Source organism: Phaethon aethereus (genome assembly GCF_964289735.1).
Source record: "Phaethon aethereus genome assembly, chromosome: Z".
Taxonomy (NCBI): Eukaryota; Metazoa; Chordata; class Aves; order Phaethontiformes; family Phaethontidae; genus Phaethon; species Phaethon aethereus.
This window is the reverse complement of record NC_138577.1, coordinates 73,591,464-73,611,858: the sequence shown is the minus strand read 5'-3', so window position 1 is coordinate 73,611,858 and position 20,395 is coordinate 73,591,464. Positions and strand designations below refer to the sequence as shown.

Here is a 20,395-nt window from a genome sequence, read left to right as displayed (position 1 = left end):
AATATATTCTGCCTCAGCTGCTGTCTTTACAGACACATTGAATTTGCTCTTCTGATTTCTGTGGAGGCTTTTACAAACAGATGGGAGTTATCAGGAATTGAAGTAAGCCATTAATGCAGAAATACGGAGTTAGCTTAAGAAATGTCCCAATTTCTGAGCAAACGTGCCTGTATGGAAGCCTGATTCTCGTTAGAAGTTTGTCACCTGTCTGCTGTCTAGCTTCATTAAGTACAAAAGAAAAAAAACTATTTCAGGCACACAATATAAAAAAATCACCAAAAAAGCCAAAATCTCTTAAATTACAGCAAGGGGTGGAAGGGAGATGTTCTTGAATTGATTCAGGTACCCTTCGTCAACACTGGTCTTTCTAAGCTACCCAGTGTCTTCCTCAGAAGCACTTCTTAAAAATGCAGGAAGGACCATATTCTTCATATTCACTCCTGTAAACCCAGAGCTCCTGGAAAGAGTGGAGTGAGGCCAGGATAGACCCACCAATCCAGACAGAAGACTTTCTTTGAGGGGATGCAGCTGTGATGAAGTTGTCACTGGGGCACAACCTGGCCAGTTCCATCTGGAAGCGGTCGGCAAAGCTCTCCATCATAGTGCTGCCACCACACAGCAGGATATTCTCCACCATTTTTTTGTTGACATCAGCATCACACTTCTTCAGACAGTTGAGTGTCAGCTGCAAAAGCCCTGGCTGCTGTGAGCCAAGTAAGGCTGGTTTGAAGAGCGCTTCAGCACACAGGAATCTCTCCTTGCCTACAGTGATGAGGTGTCCATCCGGCAGCTCGTAATGCATTTGTTGTTTCTGAACAGGCAAACTCAAGTCCTGTGTAAGGTCCAGAGAAGTGTAACAACACTTCTCTTTGAGATCTTGTACAATGTTTAGCTGGTGTTCTGTGAACACATTTCCAGACTCATTTAGTAACTTCCTAAGATAACATGTGATGTCCAAGCCAGCATAGTCTACTCTCCCAATGACACTACGTATAATATAACCATCATAGATGGGAACCACATGCGAAGCACCATGGCCACTTTCCACCACAAGAGCGGTGGTTTTTCCATAAGAGTACATGGATAAATGGGACTGGTAGGCAATGTGGACAGCAGGCATGTGAAGTCCTTCAAACATCATCTCAGCATATCTCTCTTTGTCAGTGATGGAACACAGAGGAGGCACTGACACCAGAAGAGCATGGTCCTCTGGCTGAATCTTCATCTCCGTCTGGAAAATACACTCCAAAGTATCGTGGACACAATTCCAGTCAACCACTATGCCATGTCTTATTGGGTTGATGAGTGTTAAGGGTACGCTGCTGTTCTGAAGCTCTCTTCCAACAAAGGTTTCTTTTTGATTGCTCCCAGTCTCCCGTATGGGCTTACCAACTGTAGATGAAACAATGTACGAAGGCCACGGGTCCCCTGCAAAGCCACACTTGAAGTAACCTGTGCCAATATCTACAACTACCGCTTTAGTTGCCTTCATGGCCTTGAGGCTACTCTTGGTCATGGATATGTGGCTGTCCCTTATAGGCTTTAAACAGCTTGCGTCCGCTGCTGCTATTCTTGCAGGCCTTTCCTGTAAAGCGGTGACTTCATACAGCAAGTGCTGGACGTGCTTCTTGGTAGCATTGCCGTGCCACCACTCCACCTGGGGTTAGCATAAGCAGCAGACATGTGCCTGGAGCCCTGCTGGCAGTAGTTCTACTGATGCCACTAACTTATGACATCATACATAGGCTTGCCCCTCAGAAACCAGTGCTCCGCATGCAAATGTGTGACAATCATGACTTAGACAGCTATGCGGTGTTTCGGTATAGACGGATTGCGGGCGTTTGTGCTTCACTTTGATCTGCTCTGAGAGCTACTAAAAAACATGACACCCACCCAGATGTGACAGGCCATGAGGCATTAACAGTGGTGAAGCAGCGTGACTTTCCTTTCTCGCCTGTGTCTGCCATGTAAGGAAGACCACAGTTCTCCAGCATTCACAATGGCTCTTGATCCACAAATAGTTCCTGTTGCTACACATTAGGACTACTTCACCTCTGGGGCCAAGTGAAGCCCTCATTTGCCTGTGTCAAGAGTGGATACTTAGATTGGCTGTGCTTTTGTCATTCTTTTTGTTGTTTTTTTGCTTTCTAAATTAAGGTGTAGTATTAGTAATGCCAGCAAAACCTAAAGTGTGACTGGTGTTTGAAATTAGGCCACAGCCATTCCCTCACCCTTACTGTCCCCGATGCTGCTACAGGAACACCTTTGCTCTTTTCCAGCAGCAACAGGTCACCATTTGCCCCATCAGAGTGTGTGTAGTAACACACTGCTGCATGACAGCACCAAAGAAGACGACACCCTCTCTCTACAGAATACATTATCAAGAGCTATAACCAGCATTTTCCTTGTATAACAAAAGCTCTGTGTACTCTTTTACTGAAAGCCATTTCACCCAGAGGATATCTTACTTAACAAGTCAAAGCTGGGCTTAGAATGAAATTGAACCCTACAAACCCAGAAACTGATTTTTATTATTACTGCTCTGCTGCCTATCTGAGAATTCACATCTTGATGACAAACAAATGATAAAGGCTCAGCAAAATCCTGATGCAGAGAAGCAGGGCAGCATTAAACCACACAATTTCTGTACCAACGTCAACATATACAGCGAAGCAACTCCAAACCTTGATAGTTTACTCTGGCGAGCAGTAAATCTGGTCATTGCATATTATACATGTATTTTTATGTATAAATGATTAAAGGCATCCTTGTACATGAAAGAGATGGGCTGCCCCGCTTGAGCCTGAGCAGTGACTACCCTGGCACCCTGGTGAGGGGTGATGCCTGCTCCATAATGCAGGGCAAGTTCAGCAGCACTGAAATCTTCAAGCCATGCTGTGGCACAGCACATGGGGACGCTCTAGCTGCTGCTCCTTCCCACACGCTCATACACTCCTTTGACAGTTGTGCCATCAGCCACGCCAGGCTCTGCAACATTATCAGTTCAGAAAAACTTCAGTGACAAGTAGAAGACATCAAGAGAAAGACCTCTAAACCATTGTTTGCTTCTTTTCTTTCTCAGCAGAAATCTAGCTCTGGGCTCCACACCTTAGCTTCCAAATTAAAATAAATCCTTTCATCCAAACAAAACACTTCCTCCAAACTTCAGTTCACATACAGATTAGTGTGGCAGTACCACAACAAAGCTGCAAACACACCTTCAATTTTAGAAGTCACTTTATTTTATGGTTAGGGTTTTTTTGTCTAAGCTATGGTTAGTATGCTGCTGTTTCCAGGCTACTTTCTCCTGTATCACATTTGTCATTCCAGTTAACAAAAAACATACATGTCCACTAACACTTTGAGGTCTTTGTTTTAGCCTGAAATCTGAAGACAGATTGTAAGACGATTTTTTGCAAAGTCATTTTGGCCAGTGGTTTCTCAGATGTTCCTTTAGCTGTGGGATAGTGGACAGCTGTTGTTTGCAACGATGGCATCTGAGGGGCAATTTGAGAAGTTCAGAGACATGGTCTTTCACCATCACTTTTCCCTTGCTTCTTATCATCTCTATCACATCTGAAAAAAAAGAAGAGACCAGAGGTCTCAGGAGCATGTAGCATGAAACACAGGGCACTGCAGAATCTTTGTGCGCTGCTTTGCACGGAGAGCATGTCATCACTGCATTCTAATTTAAACCATTCACAAAATTTAATTGCCTTTCACTTAGTGCTATTCCCCAATATCTGAAATTACACAAAACCTTTCACTTATTACAACAGAATTTACGGCTTACACATTTGATTGGGAAAAAAGCCCAAAGCCAGAACCCACAAGCAGGATTACATGTTATGAAATACCTTTTCTGATCATTACCTTGAGAGTTTATGAAGTAATCTGTAGTAAAAGAGTTCCAGTGCTTTTTGGTTTTCAGGGCCAGAGAATCAAAATCCTGGCTGATTACATGCAGATGTAGCTGACTGAAAGAAATATATTAGGTAGATAGAAGAAAAAAATGTTAATGCTTGAAGTTCTTTTGCAGTACTGTCAGTTGCAAACATGATCCAGCAGAGTCGGACTGCCAGCCTTATAGGACAGTCTTATCTTGTTTGACCCATGGTCCTGCGACAGAAGAAACCCAGTCTGTTCTGGAAGCACTGTCTCATGCCAAGCATTTCCCTTAAAGAGTCAAGGTCACTAGCCTGCATATTCCATTAGCCCCTAGCTACAGCCTACATTCCTGCTAGCTTCCAAAAAGGCAGAGACAGTGGTTTTAATAAAACAAAGGTTATTTGGTTTGTACAGTACCTGAATGGGACTGGATCAGTAACTCAAAGCTTCGTCCAAGAAGTGGAGAAGACCTTAGGAACGTGGACTGCAATACCCACAGGCATTTGGACACTGTAAGATCTGGACTTATGTACACACAAGACTCAAATCCTTGCTCAGTATCAGGCAGGATTTGATAGGCTTAAGAGTCGCTCTCTGATCCCTGACAGGTGCCCTGGGAGCGGGGTACCCTAGCACCTGGCCATTGGCAGTGCTGCCTCTTTCACTGGGACTGGACCAGTGACCACAGCCTCTTTCACTGGGACTGGACAGGCGGACCACAGCCCCAACTACAGTTCTGCTACAGGAACTCAACAGGTGTTTGCCACCAGACCCACGAGCAGCCCAGCGGCATGTATGCAGCAGTGTGTGCGCAGCTGCACCCAAAGGACTTAGACACCAAACTGTTTGTAGCGTTTGGGAGGATAGGTTGTTCTTTAGCAATGCCAGATCATGTTACAGATTTAACCCCAAATCTGTGTAACCAGAAGAACAGGGTCTCCACCTGATGACTCATGTAGGTCTTACCTCATACTGGGGATAGCATGGTAACCCAGTCTGAACTCCAGACTCTCTCTGGCAGGGCACTGTTCGATCATTTGTTGCCCAACTGCATGCATATGTTCCAGGAGTTCAAGATGGTCCCTGGTGACAGACTTCAGGCTTGAAATGGGGTCCCATGGTAAGATAAGCCAGTGGTAACGTGCTTTGGGATATTTATCCTTGATGACTACAGTCTTTTCGTCTTTGTAAACCTTGCAAAACAAATAACCAGATTATTTAGTGATTGAAAGTTAAGTATTTTATTCCTATAAGCACTCTATTTAGTGGATTTTGAGATGTTATCCATCCGCATGTCCCGTTGCGGTTGCAGAATTCCCTAAGCACATGTATGTGTTGCTAGTGCAACTGGGACTGCCAGGAAAAAAGCCACAAAAGATTGCTAGATGGGGAGAAGTATCAAGCAGCATAGCATTCCACTTTAAGGAGGACTTTTGCTGGAAATAAGTTGGTCCAGGCTATGTGTCCTCTTCCATACCATGCACCAGGCAGATACAGAGAGATGTTCCACCATCCCTCTTTAAGGAAAAAGCTTTCTGTTCTTACATAGCAGTAAGTTAACTATTGCTACAGGTCGGTATGAACTCTCTTGAAAATCACCTAGACTCAGATACTAGTGAGCTCCAGGAAACTCTACTTCCATCAGGCTACATTCAAGCTTTGCGGTCACTGAAACAAAAATCACAGCACCGTGCTCCCTACAGAGCATGCAAGAATGCACTGACTGCCTCATCCTTCGCAGACTTCTGAACACAAGTCTGTGAGGTGCTACAAATAGCATGCTCAGCGCTGCAGTCCTCGGCCGGCCGTTACAAAGACAAAAACATTCAAGTTGGAGCTATTTCAGTTCATGCTACCTAATGTGCTACTTTGTAAGATGACTCACCAAAAAAACAGATTCTTGTCTATCATGCCCTTCTTGCCCTGTTTTCATTTTGTTTTGCCTTCTGCAACAATTTGATGCAGATGATCAAGAGAAACAGTGAAGAACCCCGGGGACAACCTGGCCCTGTCCATAAAAACCTGTCAAGTTCTGAAGCAGAAACTGTGTGCTATGTCTCTGCTCTTAGCAGCACGTCTATTGGTGGGAGATGGATGATGTCTTTTGTCATCTTTGCTAATTATTCACAGAATCACTAGGTTGGAAAGGACCTTTAAGATCATCAAGTCCAACCATTAATCCAGCGCCATCATGTCCCCTAAACCATGTCCTGAAGCGCCACATCCACACGTTTTTTGAACACTTCCAGAGATGGCGACTCCACCACCTCCCTGGGCAGCCTGTTCCAATGCCTGACCACCCTCTCAGTGAAGAAATTTTTCCTAATATCCAATCTAAACCTCCCCTGGCGCAACTTGAGGCCATTTCCTCTTGTCCTATCACTAGTTACTTGGGAGAAGAGACCAACACCCTCGTCGCCACAACCCCCTTTCAGGTAGTTGTAGAGAGCGATAAGGTCTCCTCTCAGCCTCCTCTTCTCCAGACTAAACCACCCCAGTTCCCTCAGCCGCTCCTCATAAGACTTGTGCTCCAGACCCCTCACCAGCTTCATTGCCCTTCTCTGGACACGCTCCAGCACCTCAACATCCTTCTTGTAGTGAAGGGCCCAAAACTGAACACAGTATTTGAGGTGCAGCCTCACCAGTGCCGAGTACAGGGGCACGATCACTTCCCTACTCCTGCTGGCCACGCTATTCCTGATACAGGCCAGGACGCTGTTGGCCGCCTTGGCCACCTGGGCACACTGCCAGCTCATGTTCAGCCGGCCGTCAACCAGCACCCCCAGGTCCCTTTCCGCCGGGCTGCTCTCCAGCCACTCCTCCCCAAGCCTGTAGCGTTGCATGGGGTTGTTGTGGCCAAAGTGCAGGACCCGGCACTTGGCCTTATTAAACCTCATCCAGTTGGCCTCTGCCCATCGATCCAGCCTGTCCAGATCCCTCTGCAGAGCCCTCCTACCCTCCAGCAGATCAACACTCCCACCCAACTTGGTGTCATCTGCAAACTTACTGAGGGAGCACTCAATTCCCTCATCCAGATCATCAATAAAGATATTGAACAAGACTGGTCCCAGAACCGAGCCCTGGGGAACACCACTCGTGACCGGCCGCCAGTCGGATTCAACGCCGTTCACCACAACTCTCTGGGCTCGGCCATCCAGCCAGTTCCTCACCCAGCGAAGAGTAAACCCGTCTAAGCCACGAGCCGCCAGTTTCTGCAGGACAATGCTGTGGGAGATGCTGTCAAAGGCTTTACTAAAGTCCAGGTAGACAACATCCACAGTCTTTTGCTCATCCACTAGGCGGGTCACCTGGTCATAGACGGAGATCAGGTTGGTCAAGCAGGACCTGCCTTTCATGAGCCCATGCTGGCTGGGCCTGAGCCTTTGGTTGTCCTGCAGATGCCCTGTGAGCACTCTCAAGACCAACCACTCCATAATCTTCCCTGGTACAGAGGTCAGGCTGACAGGCCTGACATATTCTCGTATGTTTATATACAGAGGTGATCAGTCTTGCTCTACAGCAAAATTAAAAATTTACCAGCACACAAATCACAGGACTGATTCAGCAGCAAGACTGGTTGATGCTGTCATATTTTTATATATATTGTGTTTGCATATGCAGCCAGTGTGAATGGAATCATGATCAAGTGTTTTCAGAAGAAAGAAATATTGCCATTTATTTAATATTTGATTAAAAAGCAAAGATAGGAGTTCTGTTGTTTGTATATTTACTTCATAGCTACAACTGATAAAGCTAACACTAAGTCACAAACAGTTATTTCTGTTCTAACATTCAAAAAACAGTTTTAAAACCAGCTTATCTTTTGGGTCAAGAAAGCACTGTCTTGGTACATGCTATATGAAACTCCACTTAAGTGATGAAGATTCAGCTTCATGTTTAAAAAGTAAGCAAGTAATTCAATAGCTTTATCATTCCCCGTAGAAAGACTCATTTGAAATTGCTGGCATTTCCAGAAGAATGGGTATCCATTTCTCCTACAACTCTATGCAGGTCAACACTTTAAACTTGAATTTAGTAAAAAAAAAATGACCAAAAACTAAACAATCAAGAAATAGGGACCGTCTGATTAGTTATCAAAGAAATTATTTTCAGCCTGAGCAGGACCATCACCTGAAGGGGCCCAGTGAGACTGTGGGATCTTCACCCATCTGAACTCAAATGAACAAAGGCTGAGGCAATCACACAGCACAAGTAGTCAGACTGGGCAACCTCCAAAGTTCTTTTACAACTGAAATTATTCAGTGATTTTAAGAATCTAGCATTACAAGTGTCTGTGATACCCATCTTTCCTGAACACATACTCTTGCCAAGAAGTACAAAGGGAAAAATGCATCTCTAATGTTAAGAGGTCATGCAGCGGTCAGCCAGCCAAAACCCAAGCTAAGTGGATGCAAGCTTCAGGCCTTAGTCTGCCAGACAGTGGAATACTGACGGAGAGCATTCTCCCCATTTTGGAGTTGAGCTAAAAAGCTTGGTTTTGAGGAGGAGTTGTCTATATACTTGCCATAGCTTAAAAATAAAATGAAAGTAGATTCTATATGTGGATAAGGAAGATCCGTTCAGGGCTCTCTCTAAATACAGTAACAAGAAAGCCTGTATACACTGCAGCCACAAAAGACATTTGTCAGATTTCTGCTTCTTGAGTCTGACCTCCCTCAAAGTAGGCAGCAGACAAAAAAAAAATATAGCACAAGGAAAACCACAATGCAGCCACAGGGAAGCAGAGGGAGGGAGGTGGAGCCTCTGGAGCAACTGCAGAAGGTTAAAAGAAATCACAGAGGAAATTCCTGTTGGCACAAAGAAACCGGTGGAGGAGGAGCCAGGGGTCACATCCTGTCAGCTGGCACAGACGTGTTGCAGTTAAGAGTTTGCTGGAAACCGGGAAACTGCACCACGCTTGAAAACAAGGCAGTGCTGACTGCCAGAAAACCGGAACCTCCACTGCTCGCTCGGCTTCAAACCACACCCCCATTTTAGTTGGTTTCCCTGAGGAAACAAAGAAACTGCACTGTTTGCCTGCTTTCCCAACAACCTTTTAGAAATCTGCTGGTCAAATGTGACAGTGTAGAGAGCTCAAAGATAATTAAGATAATGACCTTCTGCAAACTCAGCATAGTTGAGACTCCCAAATTAATGCTACTACAGAGAGATGCAAGTACAATTCAGCCCTAATGCAGAACTCCACTGGTTTATCAGATCATTAAAGTAAACTGCAGAAGGAAGAAAAAAGCTCATTTAACTTTCTTAGGTAGGAACCACGGTAAAGTACAAGTGTACAGCTCTCACCTGCATTTTTGGATCTTGCATGGAGCTCTTTAGACCCTGACTCCAGTGTCCTAAATGTTCCTAAAGCACAGAAGGAAAAAAAAACCAAATAAGATAATTAAGAATCCAATTCTACATTTAAAGCTGTTGTGGTTTAACCTGGCGGGTAGCTAAAACAACTGCACAGCTGTTTGCTGATCCCCCACCCCACCAGCCAGGGATGGGGAAGACAATCAGAAAAAAGGTAGAACTGGCTTGAGATAAAGGCAGTTTAATAGGACAAGGTAAAAAAGATAATAATAATGATAAAATAATACACAAAACAAGCTGTGCACAGCTCACCACCCACTGACCGATGCCCAGCCAGTTCCCAGCACCTCCCCGGTCAACTCCCTCAGTTTATATACTGATCAGGCATGATGTCATATGGTATGGAATAGCCCTTGGGCCAGTTTGGGTCAGCTGTCCTGGCTGTGCCCCCTCCCAGCTCCCCATGCACCCCCCACCCACTCCCCGGCAGGCCAGAGCATGGGAAGCTGGACAGGACTTGGGTTGAGCTTCACTGCTCAGCAACAACTAAAATCCTAAGTACATTATCAACATTATTCTCATCTCAAATCCAAAACACAGCACCATGCCAGCTATCAGGAAGAAAATTAACTCTATCCCAGCTGAAACCAGGACTCTATCCACCCCTTCTTCTATACCATCTATGTCATGCCCAGGTTCCACACTTTCCAATACATTCCAGTTAATCACCACCACTTTTCCTGTCTTTTGATATACACACACAAAGATACCATTCCTTAGTTTACAGACCATCCCTCTACAGTGTCTGTTGAGTTCATTTAGTTCATGACTTTGGGCTCCATCTGTCATAACAGACCTTCAGGGCAGGGGAGATGGTGTGTGGCGTTGCATTGGTGCAGGCTGAAGCCAGTGCTGGTTCTATCACCGCTGGTCTGTGTTGGGTTTCATTGATCTGGGTGGTTCTTACTATAATACTGTTAATATGGTGTATAGCAACCATAGTAGTAATGACATACAGTATTATATAGCAATTAACATCATATAATTCATATAATTGGCTATTCTCTCCCAAATCAAATCCCCTTGAGATACACGTCAGAATTCCCCATCCTCCTGCATTACCCACCAAGTGCACCCAGGCCTTGAGCAAAAGCAATCCCATGGATGGGTTTCCCTTTGCCCAAGGCAGGAATAACCCAGACTGTCTTCCCCAGCATATTTTTTACATGCACCACACGGACTTTATCCCCTTCTACAGTACATAAGTTTTGACTGGGCAGGGCCAGCCCGATTGGCAGATCCTCTAGTGTTGACTAACCAGGTGGCTTTTGCTAAATGTGTACCCCAATGTTTGAATGTCCCAGCACCCATCGCTCTCAGTGGAGTCTTTAACAGCCCATTGTATGGTTCAATCTTCCCAGAGGCTGGTGCATGACTGGGGATATGATATACCCACTCAGTGCCATGATCTTTGCTCCAGGTGCCTATGAGGTTGTTTCAGAAAGGCTTCCCGTCTGACTCGGTTCTTTCTGGGGTGCCATATCTCCATAAGACTTGGTTTTCATGGCCCAGGATAGTCTTCCGGCACTAGCATGGGGCACAGGATATTCTTCCAGCCATCCGGTGGTCGCTTCCACCATTGTGAGCACATGGCACTGGCCTTGGTGGGTTTGTGGGAGTGTGATACAGTCAATCTGTCAGGCCTCCCTGGATTTATATTTCTGCCATCATCCTCCATATCAGAGAGGCTCTAATGGCTTGGCTTGTTTAATTGCAGTGCATGCTTCACATTCACAGATAACCTGTGCAGTAACGTCCAAGGTCAAATGGTAGGGCTGTGCTTCCACCCCTGGGGCAGGTGGTTTCAGGTGTACTGGACATCCCTCCAAGTGAAAGCAAACGGTGGCTGCCAAAGGGATTGAGAAAAAGGCGTCAGTGATCTCAGTTGTGGCATACCACTTGGCTGCCTCTGACTCCAGTCTGAATTGGAGTTCTAGCAAGTCCGGCACAGCAGCACTCAGTGGCGGCATAACTTCGTTCAGGCCATGATAGTCTACTGTCAGTCTCCACTCGCCATCAGACTTTCGCCCTGGCCATATGGGGCTGTTAAAGGGTGAGCGACTCTTGCTGATCACTCCTTGGCTCTCCAGTCGACGAATCCACCTATGGATGGGAGGATTCAGGAGTCTCCCTGGAATCAGGGAGTCTCGGCTGGTGCGATATTGGTGCTGGTGCACCATTGTGGTAGCAACTGGCACCCATTTTTCTTCAACCCTCAGGAACCCCACAACTAAAGGGTCCTCTGTGAGACCAGGCAAGGTGGACAGCTGTTTAATTTCCCCTGTCCCCAGTGCAGCTATACCAAAAGCCCACCAGTACCCTTTTGGTATTCTATGCCAAGGGATGCACAGAGCCTCTGGGTCAGTCACAACGGGATGCTTTTGCCACTCATTCCCAGTTTGGCTCACTTTGGCCTCTGATAGGGTCACTCCAGAAATACAGATGGGTTCTGCCCCCTAAAGCATGATGGCGTCAGGGTACACTGTGTGCCAGTGGCCACTAGAGCTTTATATTCCTGTGGGTTTGATGTGCTCAGCCATCGCATCCACACAGTCCAATCAACTCGGTTTCCCTCTCCTCCACCTGGCTGGAGGCAGGGTCCCTCTAGTCCTAGTCGTAGTATCCATCACTCACTTCTTATGAATACGAATCAGAATTCCCTTCATTAAGATCGGAAGTCAGACCAGCCCTTCTGCCCTGCCTGGGAAACTGTTCCCTGGAAACTGGAGCAGTAATTGTCCTGAAAGAATTCCCTTTTGTGATCACTTCTCCTTCAAGCTCATGTACCCGTGCCTCTAGAGTCAAGGTAGATTTTCCATCCACTTCCTCATGTCCTCTCTGTGGTCACGCAGATAAAACCTCAGGGTGGCCCGAGGTATGTACCCCCTATATCCTCTCTCTTGAGCCGAAGAACACTTACTCCTAACAGCTGAGATACTGGTCCATACAGGTAGGGAACAAAACTTACCCTCTTTGAATCGCTGGAACTGCTGGGACAGTTTCTCAGCTATCACATTTGGCAGTTTCTCTGCAGCCCAAGATACAGGCCCCTAGGGAGGAGGAGAGATTTCCTTCATATTGCTGGAGTTGGCCAGCCAATTCATCCACCATTGGGTCCTCTTCATCTTTCCAGGTCATTACTGCTAATGAGTAATATGGCGATGGTGCACACACCTCCGCCACATGGATGGTGTGTGCTGGACTTCATCTGGATTTGTGTTGTCCAGGTCATTATAAAACACCTCCGCCACGGCTGATTCCCTCAGGTACTGGATACCTCTCTCCATGGTGGTTCACTTGCCTGGGTGACATATGACATCTTCCTTGAAGGGATAGATAGCTTTCCTTCACACCAGATAGGAGTCGCCTCCAGAGGCTAAGGGCTTGTGTCTTTTTTCTATTCACCTGTCAGTGCCTCCTTCCCTAGACAGTGACCCCAGCTGCCTGGCTTCCCTACCCTCTAATTCCTGGCTACTGGCCCCGTTATCCCAGCATCGGAGCAGCCAAGTGACAATGTGCTCGCCTGGATGATGGCTGAAGTCTTTTCACATATCTCGCAGCTCGCTCAGGGGTGGGGCTCAGGTGGTTATCTCTGCTTCTGCCTCTTCCTCCTCCGGTTCTTGCAATGGCCCTTCCTCATCATCCTTTACTAAATGAGCTGACTTTTGTGTCCCTTTCTTCTTGTGTATAGAGGCAACTGATGCTGGCATGGGTTGGTTTTCTGGTTCATCTGCAGTGTCTGTCACCAGGGCTGGAGTAGCCAGCTGCCAGTGGTTTGAGTGGCCACAGTGCCCGGGGTGGTATTTTTAAATAATTGTTTAAAGAAGACCTGAAACAGATTCAGGAGTAAGAGCAACGGGAACATGCCAGTCTGAACACCCCAAGGATACTCAAAATTCTCAAAAGGTATTGTAGCTGGTCTGGAGGAGAAGAGGAAGGTGAAGGAAGGTGTCGCGCCTGTATATTTTCTCTCCGAGGCTAAAAGGTAAAAAGTGTAATTATTAACAGTTTCCAAGAGATGGCTCCCAAAGTACAGAGATGACGGCAATGCTGAGTACAAATAACCAGATTAGTGGCACAACCAGCCATTTTATCATACCATAAGCTGCTGTTACAAAGTACAGCACAGTGATAAACTTGACCCAGCTCACAGAGGTGATAAAAAGCACAACGGGGAACAGATACAGCAAGTCAGGTGTCACATAACCCAACCCTGAGAACAATAACTTTGAGAGCAGATGAATCAACATTGTGACCAGTGACTGTAAGACAATGAATGCTGGTAACAAATTTGTTTTAACACACTCTGGTCAGATTTGTCATTATCTCAACCCATCAAGCCTCACATTGGGTGACAGAAAGGACTGTAATGGTTTAACCCAGCAGGTAGCTAAAACAACCACGCAGCCGCTCGCTCACACCCTGCCCTCAGTGGGATGGAGCAGAGTATCAAAAAAAGTTGGGGGTTGAGATAAAGACAGTTTAATAAGACAGAAAAAAAAATAATTATACTAATAATGATAAAAGAATATACAAAACAAGCCGTGCACAGCTCACCGCCTGCTGACCAATGCCCAGACAGTTCCCGAGCCGCGGTGCCTCCCCAGCCAACTCCCTCAGTTTATATACTGATCAGGCATGATGTCGTATGGTATGGAATAGCCCTTGGACTAGTTTGGGTCCAGCTGTCCTGGCTGTGCCCCCTCCCAGCTCCCTGTGCACCCCGTGCCTGCTCCCTGGCAGGGCAGAGCACAGGAAGCTGGACAGTCCTTGACAGCTTAACCACAACTAAAAACATTAGTGTGTTATCAACATTATTTTCGTCCCAAATCCAAAACACAGCACCATGCCAGCTATCAGGAAGAAATTTAGCTCTATCCCAGCCCAAACCAGGGCAAAAGCATTCAGTTAAGTACTTCCATTAGTATACAACAATGAAATAACAGCTGAATGATTTCCTTTCTACAAATGACAACACGCTTGCTCCAACTGCCCCCACAAAGCTACTTTTGAAAACTTTTAACAAGATACTGTTAAGATTCAAAGTTAAGTCTTTCAAATATTGTAAAATTAACATCAAGGAGTTCTAGACCTGTTTGAATTTAATAATTTGCATGTACATGTTATGGCACAGTCCTTGATTACTACTGATAACAAGTTATTTTCCTAAAAGACCCTGTGCTTCACGGATCACAAGGGCCAAAGGAAGTACAAGGATCTCCATTTCCTGCCCCACCACATGCTACTCTGCAGAGAACACAGAAGTGGTTGTGGTGTGTGGCCCTACTCTTAGATATATTTATTTTTTGATACTGTGCAAGAACGAGTGGCTTGTATAGAAAACAAGAAAGGCACAGGAAGATCAAGCCAACACTAGTACGTATCTCTTAACTTGGTTACTAACACCTAACAGAAGGTACGTCGAGTAGACTTTTTTCAAAACAGATGTTTTATCTGTTCAGATCACTTTACAGGCATTATCGACCATGATCTTGATCATATTCTTATAAAGGAAAATGTTCAAACACTATTTTAGTGCTGACAGAGAAATGGTGGGAATAGTCGTTTCTCCACACTCATACCATCACAAATCTGGCCCTAGTATAGCCTGAGTTAAAAAATTAAGTAGGTGGTCAACTCACCACAACCTGGGACTTAAATTTTTTCCCAAGGGGCTTCATTTCTGTGCCTTCTCCTCCAGCAACTGCACTGTTATAGTCTAAATGCATTAAGCAGTCTTATTTTATCCACGTCAGCTGAGCTAAAAACTCCCTTTCGAAGGATTTTCACTGGTAACATTCATTAATGTAAACATGATTCTACCACAAGGAATGACCAAAGCAGGAGCAATTAAAAAAAGAAGGTCAGGTTGTTCCATTCTCTGTATGGAATCCTTTTAGATAACCACTGCTCTATTTGTAACACAGCAGACTTCATCTCAAGAGCCAGTACAGTATCCCTGTGTGACTCCAGCTAAACTAAGCCTACGCAGACTGTCTTTCTAGCAGAAACTGCAGCAGGAACCTGAGATTAAACCTTCACTTGCTACAAGCAAGCCCCTTCACAGACACACATCCCCCCAGCTCAGGTTAGGTCCAGCTTAGGTCCCAGGTGATCTTCCCGGCACCTGGGTGATGTCAGGAGCACAGTCTTTGCCTCAGCGCCTCAGTTTGCATGCACTGAATACCCTGAAGATTTGTGTTCACCTGAGATTCTTCCCCATGAACAGTACCCACAAAAGTAAAAGACCAAAGCCCTGATGGAGGAGACAAGCCCAGGAGAAACAGCACAAGCATTAATACCAGTACACTTGCCTTTTTGCTTGAAGTTCCTTCATGAAGGAATACAGCAGTATTGCTTAGCTTGGCATTTGCAGAACTGCCTTGTGTATCCACCACATCCATCTTCATTGTTTTTCTAGGCACAAGGTCTAAATCATCATTCTCGCAGTCCTCATGGGGTGTCTTGTCAGTTTGTGTTGTCTCTTCTGCTTCTGTAACAGTTTTCCCTGACTCTTCAGCAAATTGCACCGTGTAGGGGTAAAGTTTATTCACAATATGCAGAACTTGGCCTGGCTTCATTTTCACCTCTTCATCCTTGCCTATATTCACAAGGTCAACACTAGTTGGGTTGACTCCTATCTTTGGTCGGGAGAAAAAGGACAAAAAAGATAGGAAATGATGTTGTAACTGGAATCGTCAACCACCACTCCATTGTCCTGGAATATCACTATCCTGGAAAGCAAATGTGATTTATATTCCCTGCTCCCCCTCCCCACACTGGCCCATTCTAGAGGATCAGAGAAGTCCAATTAATGGAGACATCTCTCCATGGCCAGCCCATCTGTATTTTAATGCTTTTATTTTCATTTTGCATATTACACTTCCACAAAACCAAGTCTGTTATTTATTCTGTTTTAGCAGGATATGAGGACAGCAAGGTCAAATTTTTACCTGCCTTTCTCATTGCATCAGTTTACAGCTCTATGCAACTTTAAAATAACATTTCCCTCAAAACAGCATTTTAAAGACTGAGAAGTTACCTAAAGTTTAGCTGATAATTGAAAAGCAATATATTTTCCTCTGTCTCAGGCATATCTGATAACACAAAGTGGCGTGGACAACATACAGTGACTGCTTGATAGACAGATTTTGCCTGATCATGAGGGTCATCCTAGGGAAGCTGGGAGTTTGACTTCAGCAAAATGCTTTTGGTTAATTTTTATGCATGAAACAAGCTTTAGGAAACGAGGTCTTCCCTGTGACTGATAAACTCTGTCACAGAATGTTTTTTTAGCTTTGCCACTGTGATACCTGCCTGGTTCACATGATAGTAACTGTGCCTGTCATCACTTGGTGTTCACTGCGATGAAGCACCCACCTGACTCCAGTCGGAATCTCATCAGTCTACAGTTCCGCAGTTTCACTCAAGTCAAGTACACTTCACACCCCCTGGGCCAATACGCTATCGAACAATTCATCACTGGAACCCTGTGCCACACACAAATCACCTGGGAAGCAACTCTAGAGCAAGCAGCGAACACAAGCTAGCACCCACTGCCAGAAAGTACTCCCAGCCCTGAGATTCCAGTAACATGGTCTTCAAATTGTGGCTAAGACTGACTTCTGTGAAAAACTGTCTGAGAGATCCTTCCTGGATTCACCAAATACCAGTGGAGTCCCCGTGCTTACTGAGCTCCAGGGATGTTTTGACGGATGTTACTCCTCAGTAGGCAGAACATGTTGATGTGTTGTCCACATATGCAGATGCTGCAGGCACATATACGTGCCTTAGGCCCTGACAACAGAGAATTTTCTCTTCATACTATCTCTGGGATACTGATCCTCGTAAGTATGAGGGAGTAGGCCTACATCCATCCAGTTAGTAACATTAGAATGCCTTCAGTGTTGCCCCACATCCCATCCCTTCCCAGAGGTGACCACACCTTTGGCTCTACCAGCCATCAAAACAAAAACCTTCCACAACTGCCCAGTCCCATTAACACAAGAACTAATTTGACCTTAAATGAAGGGCTGCCTCAGCTTTAGAAGTTTAAGGCTCAGGAAGCTGATCAGCAAGTTTAGGGGAAGAACTCCAAAGTCTCCCAAACATCGCGCCTGCAAGAACAGGTTGAGGATTCACAGCAGCGTTCTCTGATGCTGCAAGTCTGGCTGTCTGAGACTGGACCGTATCTGGAAGTAGTGCAGTCTTTCCATTAAGGTATACAAAAGAAGGGGGGAAAAAAAAAAAGAGAGATCCCTTACGAGGACCAATCGCTGTGCTGTCCTTGGTCATAAAACAGCTTCAGGCCTTTCAGACCCGGTGATCAGAATAATCACTTGCAGCTTTCTGGAGTTTAAGTACAACCACCATCCCAGTAAGGATCAGAAATGTTGTACACCCATTTAAAAACATACCTGCTTAACTGTGACATATCCCTTGTTACAGTCTGCTTTTAACTGAACTGTAAAGAAAGAACAAAGTGTCACAAAACAGTGTAAACAAAAATGCCAGAACTCTGCTGAACCACCCCTTGCAGAAAACACTCCACTACTTTCAGATCTGCTGCCTTCTGAAGCTGATCTCTGTGAATGTGCACAAAGAATACTTCTGCCTCATTCTCTGTTTCCAGGACCACAGGTAAAACAGAACCAACCCATACAACTGGGTTACACCTGCATATTTCACATGGATCAGCAAAATTACTTCAGAATAAAGGTGAAATCTAAGGAAGTCTTCTACACATTCTTGCTATTCTCACCAGCCCTCTGTGACAACATGGCATGGAGCAGGACTGTGTCCAGAGAGAAGAAAGGCAGGGAAGATGTGGAGGGGAGTGTTTTGTAGATAACAGATATTTTTATATATTCTCCCAGCGCATCTATAAAACAAGAAGTCATACTAAAAATCAGTTGGTGGAAGACTAGGGAGAAGAAGCGCCACCCACAAAGCAAGACTGCAGTCAGTGGAACAGGACTGCAGGTCTGGGGACTCATGTTAAGCTTCAATGCCTTAGTTTAGGAAGGTGAACTTCCTGTTATTAGATGTCTCCTCTGATTTTTTTAGGACCCAGAGATCTCCATAAGTGCTTATAAAAAAAAGCTTGTTGACTTCAAGAATCAGGCAACACTATGTGCCATGCAGAGGAAGGAGACCAGAAGCCAGCCTAAGGAAAGCCTGCTTAGATTTCAAGGAAAAACTGTGATTTCCCATTTTGACCCTGCTCAAAGCAGGCTTACAAATCAGGCCAAAACACCTGTCCATTAGCTTCACTGTAATTTAGCCAAACAGAAGAATGGTGTTTATTGATAAACATGAGTGCTGTACTTGTATCTCATACTCTTCACATCTTTGGTTGCTGCTGCATGTAGAAAGCAGGATTTGAGCTAAACTTTACCTTGCTGCCGTGAACACTTCTTATCCGTTATCCCAGTCTCTGGGCCACGTCCAATTACCACTGCTTCCAAGTGTGGAAGTTTCATTCGCTGACTGCATTTCTCTTTCCCCACAAGCCAGCACACGCGCATGACTGTGCTATAGAGCAAAGCAGACAGTATGTTACTAACATGCAGCTTCCCCATGGGTCACCCTCCTGTGAAAAAGGGTCCAGGAGATTCTGCTGCCAGCCCATTCATTAGCCAAGATACTTCTGCTAACTGGGTTCATGCTTCTGAAATTTATGGCAAAGTACAGCATTAACTACCATAATCTAAGAGCAGGTTGCTGTTGAAAGGGCAATCCTATTTTCCTTCCTTCTACACCACCACACATTCTCACATCCATGGATCATATATTGGAAAAATCAACTGGATCAGCAGTTCTGTCTGACAGAATAGCCTACTCACAAAAAAAGTTATTTGTTTCCCACTTAATCAGAGTTGATCTGAAAGATTAACTTACCCACCAAACCAATGAAAGTGGCAGAAGACAGAGAGGGTGAGAGAGGAGGGATAGCTTCATTCAGCAACAGTCTGCAGATGGACCGTGCTATGAAACCGGACCCTCAAATTTACACCAATTTGACTCTGGACAGCAAAGATCCCGCACCCTCCCCACTGCTTGGTGCTTGCCCCCAAGCACTCCTCCTCCCACCTCTGTGGTGAGCTTTGTCCCGGTGGAAAGCAACTCTCTGTCCCCAGTCCCACACCAGCACTGCCACACACTCAAAAACGTGCAACGTGGCGGTTAGGCCCACCCAGCTATACGTCCCGGTCGGCCTGCTGGTCAGGAAAGGACCCCTCCACCGCTCACTACACAATCCGCTTCAGGGCGCCGCCTTTACACTCGAAGGTGGGGGGGACTGTACCGGGCGCCGGTACCGGCGGGCGTTACCGCCCGGGAGATGGCCTGGCACACGGCAACGACCGCCAGCAGCACCCGGCCGACGCCCCCGTCGGACCCATCTGCCACCGCCCCGCCACAGCAGCTACCGGCCCGCGGCGCCGCAGGCCGCCAGGGGAGCCGGAGCCGGGCCCGGTCCCCATGGCAACGCGAGGCCCCACACTCAGCGCGCGCGCGGGCCGCCAGCGCCACCGGCGGCCCAGCCAATCAGCTGACTGCAGCACCGCGCCGCATGACCAGAAGGCGGGAGTGGCGCGCGGTCCGCCACAGGCTCTCCGAGCTTGGCGCAGGCGCCGTGGTACGGAGCGGGGCCGCGGGCCAGACCGCCGACAGGCCTGCGCGGTAACCCCGCCCCGGCAGTGCCAGACCCGCGGGAAAGCGGCGGATGGTGTGCCCCTCCGCGAGGAACGGCCAGGCGCTGCGCGCGGGAGGTGGGGCCTGCCCGGTACACACGCGTAATGCGAGGCGGCGGCGGCGGCGGCTGCTGCTGCTGCTGCTTGCTCCCCGACACGCTGACGTCGCGACCACAGACGCCTCTACCCGCCCTGGCGCCCGCCCAGCGCTTCAGCGCGCCGCGCGGGGCAGGCCAGAGCCACAGCCCGTCCGGAGCATGCGCAGTACGGCGCCCAACCAGTGCACGCCGGGAGTGGGGGGTGACGGGCGAACAAGGCCGTGGAAGGACGGCGGTGATTGGCCAGCCGCATTACGTCTGCTACCTCTATTGGCTATCCGCTCTCCAAAGCCCGGCGGCTGGCGGGGCGGGACTTCCGAGGCGGGGTGGTGCGGGCTC

General features: G+C 46.7%; 2 protein-coding genes across 2 annotated transcripts; both read right to left on the bottom strand.

The window, feature by feature from the left end:
* On the bottom strand, nt 1-1,492 carry LOC309415484 (actin-like protein 7A; the record flags this gene model as incomplete). The annotated part of the gene is made up of 1 exon (XM_082013022.1): nt 1-1,492. One exon carries the CDS (start codon nt 1,490-1,492, stop codon nt 389-391), a length of 1,104 nt encoding a protein of 367 aa, XP_081869148.1. The 3' UTR covers nt 1-388.
* Nucleotides 1,493-3,421: 1,929 nt separating this feature from the next.
* Nucleotides 3,422-19,748, bottom strand: APTX (aprataxin; the record flags this gene model as incomplete). Its single annotated transcript, XM_082012955.1, has 8 exons — nt 3,422-3,576; nt 3,874-3,977; nt 4,855-5,081; nt 9,196-9,255; nt 15,579-15,905; nt 17,682-17,728; nt 18,662-18,798; nt 19,699-19,748. 8 exons carry the CDS (start codon nt 19,746-19,748, stop codon nt 3,422-3,424), a joined length of 1,107 nt encoding a protein of 368 aa, XP_081869081.1.
* Nucleotides 19,749-20,395: the final 647 nt, after the last annotated feature.